The 18,194-nt window shown below is 42.4% G+C and overlaps 1 protein-coding gene across 1 annotated transcript in view; it reads left to right on the top strand.

The window, feature by feature from the left end:
• Nucleotides 1–18,194, top strand: part of PLD5 (phospholipase D family member 5) — a 394,479-nt gene that overhangs the window by 308,734 nt on the left and 67,551 nt on the right. Inside the window, exon 5 of the mRNA XM_070474362.1 lies at nucleotides 1,414–1,541. Within this exon, the coding sequence (XP_070330463.1) occupies nucleotides 1,414–1,541 (128 nt within the window). The remainder of the gene's footprint in view (nucleotides 1–1,413; nucleotides 1,542–18,194) is intronic.

Genomic DNA, 18,194 nt, shown 5'->3' with positions numbered 1-18,194 from the left:
CATGGCCCTGCTGACATCTTGAACTTCTAATCTCTAGAACTAAGAAAGAATAAGTTTCTGTTGTTTTAAGACACTCAGTTTGTGGTACTTTGTCATGGCAGCCCTAAGAAAGTAACACTCTCCAAAGACGAACGCTGCTCTTCATCCACTTAGGAGCACTGGCAACTGCCTCTGGGGGTATCACACCCTCCATGCAGATTTGGGTCTCTCCATGATTGCCATGGTAACTCCCCATTTTGGACATTCAGATTCCGCCTTTCCCAACTGTTCGTCCTCTGGGATGTTACTATTCCAGGACGGCTGAAGGCTAAGGAACATGTGCCTGTACTTATCTAGGATAATGAGTTTGCTCCACCCACAGAGAAAATCTTCCTGCATGCTTTCTTCACCTCAGATCCTCTCCCAGCTTCCTGGTTTCTCTTTCTTCTTCCTGCCACAAGAACCCAGATGCATACTTAACATTTCCCCAAGAGTTATAGGTTAAGTTTATAGTGTAAATCACTCTTTCTTTCTGTATCCTGAAATGAAGCCATGTGTGTGTTTTGGCGGGAGTGGGGCCAGGGGAGGCCGTCCCTGATAGCTAAGTTAGTAAAGAATCCACCTGCAATGCAGGAGACCCCGGTTCGATTCCTGGGTTGGGAAGATTCACTAGGCTGCCCACACCAATATTCTTGGGCTTCCCTTGTGGCTCAGCTAAAGAGCCAGGTAAAGAATCTGGTAAAGAATCTTCTCAGGTAAAGAATCTGCCTGCAATGTGGGAGACCTGGGTTCAATCCCTGGGTTGGGAAGATCTCCTGGAGAAGGAAAAGGCTACCCACTCCAGTATTCTGGCCTGGAGAATGCCATGGACTATGTATTCCATGGGGCCGCAAAGAGTTGTACACAACTCTGTGTGTGTGTGTGTGTGTGTGTGTGTGTGTGTGTGTGTGTAACTGGATCACTTTGCTGTATGCCTGAAACTAATGCAATATTATAAATCAATATATGAATCAATAAAGAAAATGAAGGCCAGTTCCTTGTTGAGGAAAGCCATATTGTTAAGAAAGACCAACCTTTTTACTGATTGCAAAACTGTAGGAAAAGTATCCCAAAAGTAGAAGAAAAGAAGAGCATGGCACACCTGTCTCACTATCTGAATGATAAATCAAGGAGCAGGGATCTGAGTCAGATCTGACCTGAGAAGCGATGATCTTGTCTTTTCGTAGGGAAAACTTATTCTCTTGTATTCCTTTGTATTCTTTTTGGGAATAAAGTAGCTTCTCTGGGGTCCTCCGTGAACTAAACTAATGTAAATGTGTGGCTTCCTTGAGTACCAGCTGTGGTGGATGCAGACCGTGAGTGTTGCTGCGGGTAGGTGACTGCACGTTCAAGGCCCTGACACAGAGGCTGACTGGGATTTCCTTAAACTCCTAGGAGCTGAGGTGACCTACATGAACATGACTGCCTACAACAAGGGCCGACTGCAGTCCTCCTTCTGGATCGTGGACAAACAGCATGTTTACATCGGCAGTGCCGGTTTGGACTGGCGGTCTCTGGGACAGGTAATCTTTTCATTACATAGAGTTTTGTCAGCATCAAAACTACCGCCTCCATAAAACCCTCAGTCACCTCTATTGTGATTGAGAGAATGTAAACCTACAGCATTTATGTTTTTTTAACTGCACAGTTTTAGTAGCTTGACCCTCAATTAAAGCAAAATAATAAACCTTCCCTTGTCAGAATCATTTTACCAAAAGAACTGCCATTGCTTCAGTGCTTTTATTACTCAGATGCTATTCCCACATTCTTTAGAGCATGTGCTGTGCTGCGCCTAGTCACTCAGTCATGTCTGACTCTTTGTGACCCCATGACTGTAGCCCGCCAGGCTTCTCTGTCCGTGGGGTTCTCCAGGCAAGAATAGTGGAGTGGGTGGCCATTCCCTCTGGGGGTTCTTCCTCCTGATGCTTGACCCTCTGACTCTGGACTTCCAGGATGGTACAGTGGTAAAGAATCTGCCTTCCAATGCAGGAGACACAGGAGATGTGAGTTCGATCCCAGGGTGGGGAAGAATCCCATGGACAGAGGAGCCTGGCAGGCTACAGTCCATGGGGTCACAAAGAGTCATCAAGACTCAGTGACTAAACAACAACAATAGATTCTCTTAGAGGGCTATTTTTATCTGGAACCTTCTCTGTGTAGCTTATATGGGTTTGATTTCTTTCTTTTATGTGAGGGCTGTTTTTGCAATGGATGTCTGCCACCCCTTTTCTCCATGTATGCCGATCTTCATCCCCTTGATCACAGTGGGATTGATACTGTGGTGACCAGAGCCTGCACCAGGTACTGAGCAGGGCCTCCTCTCTGCTGTGTGATTGTCACTGCCCTGTTAGAGGTGGGGTTGGCCCCCCAGTGGTTGGAGTAGAGACTTCCAGGTCTGTATCTTAGCCATGTTTCTCTCCTGTGATATGAGGTGGGTGGGATTGAACACTCCCGCTGGAAGGGAAGCCACTGGAGCTGTTCCTCTTCTGGAGCTGTTCACCTGTGGGTGTGCTCTGTTGTGTCACTTTTCACACCCCGTGCTGGCTCACAGATCACACTGTTGGTGGCACTGCTCTCAGCCCTACTGTACCTGTGGGTATGCTGGCAGTTGACCCTGGTGTCTCTCAGGCATTGTTTTCACTGGACCATCTGTGTATATCCATCGGTCAGGTCCCAGGACTGTAGTAACCATGCATCTGGACCCACTGTAGGGGCTGTGGAGGCAGCTTAGATTTTTGCCTGGTCCAGTAGGGTCACAGAAAGTCAGACACAACTGAGTGTCTGAGCAGAGAACAGAATCCTGGCATGTCTATGCCCGCAAAGCCCGTAGGCCCTAAACCTACACCTGTCTCAGCTATGGGAGCATTTATCGTTCAAATATCCCACAGTCACTGAGTTTCCAAAGCCAGCAGTGGGGGTGTAAGTCCATGGAGAGATTTCAGCTCTTCCTCCTTGGTCACAGGGCCCCTGGATCTCAGCTGTAGTTTCAGCCCCACTTTTGCATGTGTGTCTCCCACCAGCATCTACTTCCAAGGCTGCCTTGGAACGCATGCCTGCCCAGGTGGGCAGAGAGAGGCAGCGATGGGTGGGGCATGTGAGCTACCCAGGTGAGTGCCCCTCCCAGTGCCCGTGGAGGCAGGGACCAGCCCGTGGGGATGAGGGCTGCAGTGGTAGCCCCGCTGCTGCGGGCCATTCAACAATGGCACCCTGTGGCTGTGGTGACCCAGGCTTTTCCACAGACATTGCCAGTTGTGGAGTTTCTTCCTCATTCCTTCAGGCTGTCTCTTTACAGCCAGCAGCTGTCCCCTCACTGGGTCTGCTCTCCAGACCCTACATTCCAGCACCCAACCCCCGCTCTGCACCAGCAAACACACGTCTCAGGCTGAGGCCAGACAGCTCCGGCACTTACCTCCCGGGTAGGTCTTATGCCGTCCTGCCTGCCACAGACCACAGACGGGTCGCCGCCCTCTCTGAGCCCCTGAAGCTCCTTTTCTGTCCCAGTCTATCTCCCCACTGGTGAGAGGGCTTCCCCAGTTGCGGGAAGCTTCCCTTTCCTTCAGCTCCCCTCCAGAGGTGCAAGACTTTATCCCATTGCCTTGTTTCTATTTGTCTTTCTTTTGTCCTACCTGGTTGTGTGTGGGGTTTCTTCTTGTTTCAGGTGCCCAAGGTAGTGTTCAGCAAGTGCTCTGTGAGATCTGCTCTGTTAGTAGATGTGTTCTTTTTTTTATTAATTAATTAATTAATTCTTGGCTGTGCTGGGTCTTCACACGACCTTTACTCTAGTTGCAGAGAGCGACGGCTACTCTCTAGTTTCAGTGCATGGGCTACTCACTGCAGCGGCTTCCCTTGTGGAGCACGGGCCCTAGGGCACGTGGGCTTCAGGAGTTGTGGCCCCCAGGCTCTAGAGCACAGGCTTAGTTGCTCCACAGCATGTGGGATCTTCCTGGATCAGGGATCTAACCCGTGTCTCCTGCACTGGCAAGTGGGTTCTTTACCACTGAGACACCGAGGAAACCCTGATGTATTCTTTTTTTTTTTTCATTTATTTTTATTAGTTGGAAGCTAATTACTTTACAATATTGTAGTTGTTTTTGTCATACATTGACATGAATCAGCCATGGATTTACAAGTATTCCCCATCCCGATCCCCCCTCCCACCTCCCTCTCCACCTGATTCCTCTGGGTCTTCCCAGTGCACCAGGCCCGAGCACTTGTCTCATGCATCCAGCCTGGGCTGGTGATCTCTTTCACCCTAGATAATATACATGTTTCAATGCTGTTCTCTCGAAACATCCCACCCTTGCCTTCTCCCACAGAGTCCAAAATTCTGTTCATTCTTGATGCATTCGTGGGAAGAGGTGAATTCCACATCCTCCTGTTTCACCATCTTGACCCCTCTCCCCTGCTAAATGGTTTTTAACTTGAGCATCATTTGCTTTTTTTTTTTTTAAAGAAAGTATGTTTTCCTACCACTAAATTTTATTTTTTTGTTATTAACTGATAGAGTTTAAAGTTCTGTTAATTCCATTTGAATGAGGTTTGAATTATTGAGGTTTAATAACATTTTTCTCCAAATTTTTGAGCAAGTAATCTTTCTCTATTTTCTTCTATGCCTTTCCTTACATAGACAGACATTCATATATTCAAGTATGGGTTTCTCTGCTTGAGGATTATTCCTTTGTCATTGCTTTTAGTTGTTTATTTTGTAGGAAAGTAAGTTGATCTTTTAAATGTTTACTCTCTGTGTGGTCATTTAGATATTATTTCCTTTTTAAATGTATCATCATTATAAAATATGAAAATTTCCCCACTTTAAACATGGTAAATACAGAGAGAAGATAAGGTGCAAGTTATTTTCTATTCATATGAAGAGCAGAAGCTATTTTATGAATTTTCCTTATTTCCACATTTCTAAGTGGTAGCTAGTTTCCTTTCATTTATAGAGAAGACCAGAGGAAGAAGTAGGCAAGAACCTGGACCTGGTTCTCTGTATCATGGCTAATCAAACTGCTTTCTTAAAGACAAGCCAACTCCTATGCTTCACTTAATGTCATTCTCAACAGAAACTGGAGAATCACAATCTCTCCACTATTGGCATTGCATGGCACTGAGCCCTCCAGTCTTTCTAGAAGAGATGTCCCTCTGACCTCATCCTGGTCTGTTCTCAGATGGAGAAGGAAATGGCAACCCATCCCAGTATTCTTGCCTGGAGAATCCCATGGGCAGAGAAGCCTGGCAGGGGGTCCATGGGGTCGCAAGAGTCAGACACGACTTAGTGACTGAACTACCACCACCGCCTAAACCTGGAATGGGAGGGAGAGTAAACCAAGTGGGCTTCTTAGATCTCTTCCCTTCAGCTCAAGTATACCAATAAAGTTATACTTTTAAAAACATAAATGAATTATCAAGCTATTTCTTAAGTATGGAATAAGTGTATTTTAAGAATTTTAAAATAACTCATTTTATAATTCATAATCTCGGGCTCCCCAGGTGGCTCAGTGGTAAAGAATCCGCCTGCCAGTGTGAGAGACATAGGAGATGTGGGTTTGAACCCTGGGTCAGGAAGATCCCCGGGTCAGGAAGATCCCCTGGAGAGGGAAATAGCAACTCACTCCAGTATTATTGCCTGGGGAAATCCCATGGACAGAGGAGCCATGGGCTGCAGCCCATGAGGTCACAAAGAGTCAGACACAACTTAGTGACTAAATAGCAACAGTCTATATGTCAGCTGCTAACCTACTTCTCTTACATCAACAGTCATCATTTCTCTGCCTCCTCTCTACACATAGGCACGCATGTTGTCTCTTGGTCCACCCTTTCCCCTTAGTTTTTGCTATTTGAAATCATGTTGTTATACTTGTATCATTTATTTTAAATGTTTTCCTTTCATCTGTGCTTGATTATGTGGGCTTTTTTCTTGGTTTACTTCGTGAGACAACACATTGCACAGCAGGGCTCATGTGTTAGAACAGATTTTTTCATTTGAGAAATGTGTGTGAAACTAATATTTACATGAAAAATGATAATACATTTTCCAAGTATCAAACTCAACCTATTCCATTAGCTTTATATTTTGTGATGTTTTCTAGTGAAATCAGATTATTACTATCAATTATTACCTTAAGTCTGTAGCTATTGTTGTTTAGTTGCTAAGTTCTATCCAGTTCTTTATGACCTCATCCATGAACTGCAACATGCCAGGCTTCCCTGGCCTTCACTATTTCCCAGAGTTTGCTCAAACTCATTTCCATGGAGTTGATGATGCCATCCAACTATTTCATCATCTGTCGTCCCCTTCTCCTCCTGCCCTCAATCTTTCCCAGCATCAGTGTCTTTTCCAGTGAATTGCCTATTTGCATCAGGTGGCCAAAGGATTGGAACTTCAGCTTTAGCATCAGTCCTTCCAATCAATATTCAGGACTGATTTTCTCTAGCACTGACTGATTTGACCTTCTTGCAGCCCAAAAGACTCTCAAGAAAATTCTCTAGCACCACAGTTCAAAAGCTTCAATTCTTCGGTGCTCAGTCTTCTTTATGGGCCAACTCTCACATCTGTACATGACTACTGGAAAAGCCATACCTTTGACTATATGGACCTTTATCAGCAAAATGATGTCTCTGCTTTTTAATCTGCTTTAAATCTATAGTAAGTAAGAGAAATAATAAAACTAATGATAAGAGTTTCAGTGTATTGCAGGTTTTCTTTATGCTAGATATTCTTCTAAGTGTTAAAGAATATGAACTCATTCAATTTTCACAATAACCCTTTCTTTTAAATACTACTATTATCACTTTATTTTATACAAAGGAGGAAATTGAGACACACATCAGTAATCTACCCAAGGTCACCTTCCAAGAAGCTTCAAAGCAAGAATTCAAACCAAGGCAATCTAATTCCAAACTCTTCTCTCTTACTTTGTGCTAACAATTTTTAGAAATAAATTACATTATGAAAAATCATTTTCTTTCAGTATTTTTCTGTCATGCTAAACAATAAATTTCCTCTAACTCTTTTTACTTTAAGAATAGCTAACAATGCTATTCCGGAGAAGGCAATGGCACCCCACTCCAGCACTCTTGCCTGGAAAATCCCATGGACAGAGGCGCCTGGTAGGCTGCAGTCCATGGGGTCGCTAAGAGTCGGACACGACTGAGCGACTTCATTTTCACTTTTCATTTTCATGCATTGGAGAAGGAAATGGCAACCCACTCCAGTGTTCTTGTCTGGAGAATCCCAGGGACGGGGGAGCCTGGTGGGCTGCCGTCTATGGGGTTGCACAGAGTCGGACACGACTGAAGCGACTCAGCAGCAGCAGCAGCAGCAGCAGCAGCAGCAGCAACAACGCTATTCATCTAGATACCTTCACTCATTCACATTTGTCTTTTTAAGAAATTTTTTCATTGGAGTATAGTTGATTTACAATGTTGAGTTCATTTCAGGTGCGCAGCAAAGTAATCAGTTATACATATTCATCAATACACTGTTTTTAGATTCTCTTCCCACATAGGCCATTTCCAAGTATTGAGTAGAGTTCTCTGTGCTATACATGTCCATATTAGTTATTTGTTTTATATATAGTAGTGTGTATATGTCAATCCTAATCTTTAATTTAATCCTTACCCCCTGGTAACCATGGTACTTACCTGGTGGCTCAGACAGTAAAGACTCTAACTGCGATGTGGGAGACCCGGGTTCAATCCCTAGGTTGGGAAGATCCCCTGGAGAAGGGAATGGCTACCCACTCCAGTGTTCTTGTCTGAAAAGTCCATTGACAGAGAAGCCTGGCAGGCTATAGTCCTTCTGTAGAATCAGACACAACTGAGCAACTAACACGGTTCCCTGGTAACCATACATTTGTTTTCTACATCTGTAACTCTGTTTTGTAGATAAGTTCATTTGTACCCTTTTTAAGATTCCACGTATAAGCAACATCATATGATATTTGTCTTTCCATTCACATCTTTCTGATTGCAAACCCATGATGACATGATAGCCACAGAGTGATGTATTTAAGGTTCTGCAAACTCAATTAATTATCTGAGTTGGATTTCAAAGACTAGAAGTCAATGTGTGTGTGCTCCTATATTCTTCCGCAGTGGCTCAAGGTGCTCCCCGAGAATCTGTGGCCACAGGGAGAATCTGTGGGAGGGAAAAGGGAGCTCCTAAAATCACTAAGGAGGAAACAAAAAAATGCAGCACTCACAAAGCCAACAAAAGACTAACCAGGATGTGAAGTAGAAGGAAAAGGGCACAAGTGTTCAAACCACAGGGTTCTGGAGGCGTGATGCTGAACTAGAAAAAGCTGAAAAGGAAAAAATGAAAATCATGCTTTTAGTAAAAGTTACTTTTATAATTTTTCAAATATACCCTCTGAAATGAACTACTAGCCTGGAATTGGAGGCAAGACTCAGTAGGTTCCTTGCTCACGGGAATCTGGCAATTCTGTATAGGGAAAATATTTAAATAACATTTTGAAATATAATTATAACAAATAGGAATAGGCCTATTTGACTCTGTTAATGTGTATTTTAATCTTATTGTTTAGTCGCTAAGTGGTGTCTGATTCTTTTGCAACCCCAAGGACTGTAGCCTGCCAGGCTCCTCTGTCCATCTTAGTCCATCTTTGTTCTGAAAAGACCTGAAAGGTATATCTTAAAACAGGCCAGCTGTTGGAGCAGGGAACATAGGAGCTCTAAGATAAGGCCTTCCAGTGACTGTGTTGGTGATCAAAACAACCCAGGGCAGGATGTGGATTCAATCCTACAAGCTATGGGAGAAACACTGGAGATCTGTGATGGGCCAGGACCTGACAACCCTGGAACAAGCCTAGAGAAAGTGCTCAAGCTGAGGAGTGAGGAAAGCATGAATAGAGACTCTGTGGCCAACATTAAAAGGGAAAGTGACAGGACTGAATTATGATGGTGTTAGGTTAATTTTATCTATCAACTTGGCTAAGCTATCATGCCTATTTGTTTATTCAAATACCAGTCTAGATGTTGCTGTGAAGGTATTTTTTAGATGTGATTAACCTTTAGACATCACTTTACCAACAAAAATCCATCTAGTCAAAGCTATGGTTTTTCCAGTACTCATGTACGGATGAGAGATTTGAAACATAAAGTAGGCTAAGCACTGAAGAATTGATGCTTTCAAATTGTTGCACTGGAAAAGACTCTTGACAGTCCCTTGGACTGCAAGGAGATCAAACCAATCAATCCTAAAGGAAATCAATTCAGTTCAGCTCAGTCGTGTCTGACTCTTTGTGACCCCATGAACTGCAGCACGGCAGGCCTCCCTGTCCATCACCAACTCCCAGAGTTTACTCAAACTCATACCCATCGAGTCAGTGATGCCATCCAGCCATCTCATCCTCTGTCGTCCCCTTCTCCTCCTGCCCGCAATCACTCCCAGCATCAGGGTCTTTTCCAATGAGTCAGCTCTTCACATCAGGTGGCCAAAGTATTGGAGTTTCAGCTTTAGCATCAGTCCTTCCAGTGAACACCCCGGACTGATCTCCTTTAGGATGGACTGGTTGGATTTCCTTGCAGTCCAAGGGACTCTCAAGAGTCTTCTCCAACACCACAGTTCAAAAGCATCAATTTTTTGGTGCTCAGCTTTCCTCACAGTCCGACTCTCACAGCCATACATAACCACTGGAAAAACCATAGCCTTGACTAGATGGACCTTTGTTGGCAAAGTAATGTCTCTGCTCTTTAATATGCTGTCTAAGTTGGTCATAACTTTCCTTCCAAGGAGTAAGCGTCTTTTAATTTCATGGCTGCAGTCACCATCTGCAGTGATTTTGGAGCCCCCAAAAATAAAGTCTGATGCTGTTTCCACTGTTTCCCCATCTATCTGCCAGGAAGTGATGGGACCAGATGCCATGATTTTCTGAATGTTTTCTGGATGTTGAGCTTTAAGCCAACTTTTTCTCTCTCCTCTTTCACCTTCATCAATAAACCCTGAATATTCATTGAAAGGACTGTTGCTGAAGCTGAAGTTCCAACACTTTGGCCACCTGATGCAAAGAGCTGACTCATTGGAAAAGACCACGATGCTGGGAAAGACTGAGGACAGGAAGAGAAGAGGATGGCAGAAGATGTGATGGTTAGATAACATCACTGACTCAAAAGACATGAATTTTAGCAAACTCTAGGAGATAATGGAGGACAAAGGAGCCTGGCATGCTGCAGTCCATGAGATCGAAAAGAATCAGACACAACTTAGCAACTAAGCAACAACATTTAAATAGGTAGACCTGAGTAAAACAGATTATCCTCCCTTATGTGGAAGGGCCTCATCCAGTCAACTGAAGACCATAAGAGCAAAGGCTGAGGTTTTCAGAAGAAGGAATTGGATCTCAAGACTGCAACATAGAAATCCCACCTGAATTTCTAGCCTGCTGTACAGGTTTCAGGCTGACTATGAGAACTAGAAAGTACTAGAACAGAAAAGACATAGTAAAGCTGTGTCACAGGGACTGGTCAGTTATAAACAATGAGCCAGAGAGAATAATGGATATTGTTCCAGCATCTGGGTGGACCTGGGCCAACAAGGAGAAGGACCATACAATCAAGAGAAATGGGGAATATCAGAGGGTAGGGGCCTTTATGATGTCCAATAGGCAGTTGGAGAAACAGTAAAGAAATTGGCCAGTATTGATGCTTTTTATCTAACAACTTGGGCATCTGAATAGTAATAGTTTCTTGATTGACCCTAAAGCTACTGATTTCATCACAGCTCCTATTTCTGACAATAACCATTTTGTAGGATGGTGACAAGAATTGTACTCCTGCCTCGCCAAGCTGGTCACTTCTTCCTAGTCTCTGTGGGTTGAAATCATAGCCTGATGTTAGCGATGAGGAAGGGTGCTGAGACTTAAAGTGTCTTTGATTCCCTCTTCTTGTCCCCTTTTCTTTCAATTAAAAGAACAGAGCACTGGGGTAGAGTTTTGACGACTGAGTGGGTGTGCCAGTGGGCAAGAGGAGGGCACTGCTTTATAGCGCATCCTGCCACCCTGTTCAGTGCTAGCATTGAGCTGACATTTTCACAATGTATGATTTTCTAAAGATCTGTTTTAGCTCCTATGGCTGTGGGCATTGGTCATGAAAGGAAATAGATGTTGGAGCCAAAATGAAAACTAACCAAAGGAAAGAGCGATTCAATAGCAAAAAGAAAAAATTAATATTCCTTAGGCAACATGTAATGAAGGAAAACAAAGGATTCATTCTTCCAATATTGATTCAGAAGATTACCTGGGCTGTTCAAAAAGGTCATTTTTTGTTTGCATATGAATTCTAAAGTAAATGAGGAGCTAGAAGTCCCTATTTCATATAAAAGAAATATATTAGAGGACAGATTTTCAGTAACAAAGCCATGCTTATTTTCTACAATTTCAAAGTAACAATTTGGCAGAAATATTGCTCAGAAGAGGCATACGTAGGAAATCCTCTTTCCTAGTCTCCCCTGAGATACATTCTCACAAAACCAGTTTACTATTATAAAATACTCTCAAATTGTGCAATTAAGTGAAGAAATAGGAACATCACTTGCTCTCTCCTGTTTGCCTTTCCCAAAATGAAATTCAGTTAGTAGGTCATTCTCAAGTGAAATCTATTTCTAAATATTTTCCTTCATATGTCCCTGCAACACTTGCCTCCTCAATCTGTCCTAAGTGATGTGATAATCCTAGGTATCCATAATGGCTTCTTAGATAGCATATCTCAAGATCTCTATCCTGGCCACTTTTTTTTTTTCTAAATATAATCCATTTGGTTAAAGTTCATCTTAAAATATGATGCCCAAAATTCAATATGGAACTTCAAAAGTAGCCCTCCCCTGAAGACTTTGGCTTGCAGTCACATGGGCACTATACTTATAAACATAGAAGCTAAACCTGAATTTAATGTTTTGCTGGCCTCATTGTTTTTTTGTTTGTTGTTACTAACAGCATTGCTTGGCAATATAGCATAATAGTTGGAGTCAGATAAAACTAAAATTGAATTTTTTTTCTATCTCTCATAATTATATAACCATAGGCAAGTTTTTTTTTTCATTTCCCTGAGCTTAAATTTCTCTCAGCAATTGATTAATGATACTAACCTCCTACAATTGTTGGAGATCAGATTGGATCTCACACCCTAGCACTGGACCTGCAGCCCAGCTACTGCTCAGTAAATTGCAGCCAGTAGAGCTGATGGCAAGGAAACTTTTTTCTTTCTTTGATAAGTTATCTAGATCAGTAGGTCAAGGGAATGTTAGAGGTGCTGGCATTTATTTGCTATTTTTGGCAAAGATTTTGTAAATCTCTCTAACTCATGGCCTGGTTAAAGGTATAGCATGGTGGGCAGCAGCCCAGAAGGGACATGGGCTGGGGGCTGTGTCCCTCTGAAGGGAGATCTCACATGTCTTAACCATAGAGCTTTATTTTACATCCTGTGCTATTCAAGGTTATCATCAACAGTCATACCTAGAAGGCACCTGCCCAAGTTTACCAATAGCCCAAATCTGGGCGATATAGTTAAGGTCTCAGTTTTCAGAAACAAGACTTCAAGAGATTTCAGTGAGTTCATTCAAACAATATTCACAAGAGGAAAGTGAACAGGGGCGTGGAAATAAATGAAGAGCACCCAAGTGAGAATAAGCAAGCAAGATAATCAACCACTACCTCTTGCATTTGGCAGAGGCTCAAAGACAGACAGAGAAGTGGAAAACTTTGTAGTGGAAAATTGGGACGAAGCTGATTGGAGGCTGTTAGCGTAGGGAAATTGTAGGAGAATTAACTAAAAAGTAGGGTATCGTATGTAATGGACTGCCCAGGTAGCTCAGCTGGTAAAGAATCCTCCTGCAACACAGGAGACCCCAGTTCAATTCCTGGGTCGGGAAGATCCCCTGGAGAAGGGATAGGCTACCCACTCCTGTATTCTTGGGCTTCCCTGGTGGCTCAGATGGTAAAGAATCTGCCTGCAATGTGGGAGACCTGGGCTCAATCCCTGGGTTGGGAAGATCCCCTGGAGGAGGGCATGGCAACTCCCTCCAGTATTCTTACCTGGAGAATCCCCATGGACAGAGGAGCCTGGCAAGCTATGGCCCATGGGGTCACAAAGAGTTGGACACAACTGAGTGACTAAGCACAGCCTCCTATGTAATTGATTAAGGGTACATGTTTACCTTTATGTTGCTGGTCCTAAATTGGAAACCAGACGAAATGAGGGTAGCTGGTAGTTATTAATCAAATGCTGCCCATTTTATGGGGGCAGTTGCTGCAGGGGGTTATTATTTGGCTCTCTGGGCTGGCTGCTGAAGGTGGTGGGTCAGAGTTGTATTTTTATATATGGTCTGGCCATTGTCCATTTGTATATTCAGCCTCTCAGGGATGAACAAAGCCTTCTTAATCCCATGACTCCTACTGTCCACTTCCCCACAGGCTGGTTTTAGAATCCCAAACAGGTGTCTGGCTGCCTATATTGAGAACTGGGGTGGGGAGTCACCTGCCTGTGGGTTATTACCTGAAATCCCAGCATCCAGATGTTAGATGCTTAAAAAAATTTTATCAAATGAATCCATGAATTAACAAACTAGAGTGTGCTTACTAACCATGTAAGATAGCCATATCATACTAGAGAACTGGAATCAAAACTTGAAAATTATAGGAGAAATGATTGACAGCAAAAGCCTGGCCACACATACTCAGTTTGTGTGTTGGGCTTAGTGACAGACCAGTGACTTTCACCAAAAGCTGGTCCACACCAATTTAGTAACATTTCTGACATCACCTTCATGATTGTTAAGAATGTGCTATCATTATGAAAATTTATTTTTATATGCAGAAAAATACCACTTTTAACCATGAAGTTTTATTTTGCATTGGTTTTAATACTGAAGTAAACTACTTGCCAAAGCCTGCTGAATATATACATACAGATTTTGTTTCCTTCAATAAAATTTTATCAAAATGTTTCACTGGATTTCTTTGAGAGCTCAGTCATTCCTAGGAAATTCATTTAACAAATATATTAACCAAGATTCACTTAGGTGAATTTTATTGCCCCATTTTTTTCCTACTTCATGGCTTTCATATTTTAATTAGAAAAAAATTGAAATGCATTATCCTGATACAGTGACTTGCTAAAATACTACTTTTGTACCCATAAATCATTCTGCATACTTCAAGTTTACAGCTCAAGCATTTATTATTATAATTAGCTGTCACTTTAGTCCTTTATTGTTGAGTTCAACAAAATTTAACTGTCATATTTTTTAAAAAATCCTTTCTGAAGTTTAATTCTCTCAGCAAACTGTGTATAGAAAATTAACTCTATTGCCTTGTACCATTGTAACATGACCTTCTTAACCTCCACCCACAAACTACTAAATTACTTCTATGTTGTCTTAGTCAAGTTTGAATGTACCGTATTTGGACCTTAAGAATTGCCTAAAAATACTCATCTACTTCTAACTTGGCCTGTGGTGCTGACATGTTTATTCTAGAAGTAGCAGTCTGAATTTCATTCCCAGAAGCCTGCAGGAGAAATCATGCTTTATAATAAAGCAAGACCAAGATAAACCAAACAATATATAGAAATGCTAATAGGTTCATAGTTTTGAGTAAGAACTTTATTCTTTTTAGAAATTCTCCATGCACATTGATTTATTTAATCCCCACAGCAACCCTGTGAGATATTAATATATGAAACAAGCTCTAGATATTAATATATGAGACAGGCTTTAAATTTGCAAATCAGGAAATTGAAGAATGTCCTGGAATTATTTCCTTGGGTAACATTAGAGTTAGGAATGAAACACAAATTCCCGGTTTTCATGCAACACTCTTTTCCCTGTGCCTGAATAGTGGTCCAGATGTCCCACATTTATAGTGATATCCTGCAGGTGGAGAAACTAGAGCAGCTTCTCTAACTGGAATACAACCAAAAACCAAAAAAACATGCAAAAAGACTGTGCAGAGGCAAAACTCCCCAAAGCTATACCCTTTTATTTATTGGAGCACCTCGTTGGACCTTATTCAAAATCCATTTATTCTTAGGCCCACCATGGGTCTAATTAATCTCCAACTATGGCCAGTAAGAAGTCACATGTCAGAGAAGAATGCTGACAGTCCAGACAAGTGAGAACTGTCCATAGGCGTAGACACTGATCATTAAAAATGACACACGAATTCTAGAATTCCAGTATCATGAACCAATCAACGTTACCAGCCTCTACCTCCCAGCCAGCCTTCAGGATGACTATGACTTTCCCTTTAGAGAAGAGGAAAACTGTCCATTCACTGCTTCCTATTCAGGACACAAGAAATGTGCTTGAACTTTTGAGAGATAAGCCCCTCAGAACAGCTGGAGGGTTAGTCCTCTAAGCAGTCATTACTTATCTCTGGCTAGTCTGAACCTCTAAAGCAGTGCCATTCAATAGAAATAAAGCCACTCATGTGAGTCACATATGTGATTTAAAATTTTCTGGTAGCCACATAAAAATGTAACTAGGAAAAAGGTCTAATTAATTTTAATCATATATTTTATATAATATCATGTATCCTAAATATTATAATTTCAACATGTCATCAATATAATACATTTAATGAGATATTTTACCTTTTTTTGATAGCAAGACTTCAAAATCTACTGGGCACTTCACACTCAAGCACAGCTCAGTTCAGACTAGTCACGTTTCAAGTGCTTGATAACCACGTCTGACTAGTGACCATCTTGCTTGCACAGGTCTAGAGCATCTCTTTCTCACTCTTGAGGAGGCAGAATATGTTTTTTTCCAAGTTAACACACAAGCCTGAAGAACTAAGGATTTTACTCAGAAAAGATGGTTTTATATCTGACAAATAAATCAACTTCCCTTGGAAGAACTGGTCTTTATGGTGTTAGAACCTCTAGAAGTTAGGTGGCCCATGGAGCTATGAGTTTCAGGATTTGGAAAGCTGTGAAATTGCATTTTGCAGGCCATTTAACACATGGCACTGATGTAAACTGCTTATTTTCACCTCCAGATTTATGGATTAGGCATCTCTTTCTAACATGATATTGATGTTGTTCTCAGAAGTCAAATATCTATTGTCTTTATCTGCCAAAAACGTCCATAAGGGAACATCTCTAAAACATGCTTTGCCTGCTGCAAACAAGTATCATTTCCTGGCTATGTTATTTTTATTCATTTGTTCATTCATTCAGCAAACATTTAGCATCTACTTTGTGGCAGGCTCTACTGAAAGTGCTAGGGAGTACACAGATAAAGAAGCCAGCTTTCTTTCCTTAAGATGAGAAGTAAACATTTAGAATACAGTTTGATGTGTGTGTAATTAACTCAGACTAAGGAAAGGGTCAGGGACAGTTCCCTGGAGGAGCTGGTACCTGAGCTGAACTTGAAGGATAAGTAGAGATGAACTAGGGAGAAAGGTTTTCCTTTGCACAGAGTTGAAAGGAAACAGCATGGCTGATTCTGAGAAAAAGCACTTACCCAAGTGGCTGTTACACACAATTCCACCATGAGTGGAGGAGATAGGAAGATCTTAGAGCCTTGGGTATCATGCAAAGAAGCATGGATTTAGCCTAAAATTTGGGGAAACCTTCTGAAGAGTTTTAGGCAAAAGATCTGCAACTTTGGAGAAATGGATTATTGTTGCTGTTCAGTTGCTAAGTCGTGTCTGATTCTTTTGCACACCCGTGGACTGTAGCCCACCAGGCTCCTCTGTCTACGGGATTTCACAGGCAAGATTACTAGAATGGGTTGCCATTGCCTTCTCCAGGGGATCTTCCCAACCCAGGATAGATTCCATGTCTCCTAAACTGACAGGCAGATTCTTTACTACTGAACCACCTGGGAAGCCCAGAGAAATGGTTTGGATTGGAGTACAGCTTTAGGAAGATGTTGCAGAAGTGAGTCAGCAGGGGGCATGGGAGAGGGTAAGTTCCTGAACTAAGTCATGGCAGTGAGGAAGAGTGGGGAAGGAGGGTCTCTCCTGGTCTGGCTGAGCCCTCTGGGTTGGCTCATTCCTTGTCTCTGCTTTAGATTCTTCATTGTCAAATTTCTCCCAAAAAAAAGGCATAGCTGAGTCAGGGTATCCTGAGTCATATCAGCCTATGTACCTTCTGCTTGGGAGGCTATAACATCACCCCATTTTTTTAAATAGAGAAATCCCCAAACATACAGGTGCATGAAATGAATTCAGCAGCTGCAGCATGCAGGCTCTAGAGCACAGGCTCAGCAACCAGTGGTGCATGGGCCCAGCTGCCTCGCATGCACGTGGGATCCTCCCTGACCAGGGGTCAAACTGGTGTTCCCTGGGTTGGCAGGTGGACTCCCAGCCACTGGACTGCCAGGGAAGTCCATGGCAATGAAGTCTTTGGAAGGATAATCATCCCTGTCAGTTGTCTACGCTTAGTTTATAAAACGCTTTCTTACACATTAATTTGTCTGATTCTCCCTTAACTACTGAAGGGGAAAGAGGCCTTTGTTAACTCTCCTGAGCTCACAAATGCAGCACTGAAATCCAGAAACATTAAAGGATCAGTCTGAAGACATGGTGAGAAGATAGCTCTGGAAGCGACTGTTCTAGTCTCTTCTATCAAAAAGGAACCTGATGTTACTCACTCAGGTGATACACTGATGAGTGGCCCTTAGAATAATCACTTATTGAGTAACAGTTTATTGTCCCAATGATCAAACACTGTCTGCAATGAATGAACGATGAAGCAAATGCTTCTGTTGGTCCCACTCTGAGAAGCCATCGGTCTGTGTAGCAGCTGCCACCAATTCATGCTCTCAGCCAGGTGAACACTTCCGTGGAGATTGCCTTGGCTGTGGCTGCCTCCTTGGTGGGATTTTGTCTCATTTCCCCAGTGGTTACTCTAAACCTCCAGATTGCCTCTCACCATCCTAGAGATCCAGCCAAAAAAGCCTCCCTGAATTCCCAAACTCTCCCAAAGCAATGTGATATTTTATGAGAATCCAGAAGGCAGTAGTGAAAAATTATGTCTGCTTCTCTCTGCATTACCTTAATGGATTCGATCATTCACTCTATCCAGATGATGCCAGACACTGGAGATAAAAAGAGATCAATAAAAAACAATTTCCCCTTTCAGTGAACTTACCATCTGATGGGAGAGTCAGACTGTAGATCAAATAAACAAAGAAATAAAATAAGTAGAGTGAT

The sequence above is a fragment of the Odocoileus virginianus genome, chromosome 11 (genome assembly GCF_023699985.2).
Source record: "Odocoileus virginianus isolate 20LAN1187 ecotype Illinois chromosome 11, Ovbor_1.2, whole genome shotgun sequence".
Classification (NCBI taxonomy): Eukaryota; Metazoa; Chordata; class Mammalia; order Artiodactyla; family Cervidae; genus Odocoileus; species Odocoileus virginianus.
The sequence above is the reverse complement of the archived record's forward strand: the minus strand, read 5'-3'. Positions and strand labels throughout refer to the sequence as shown.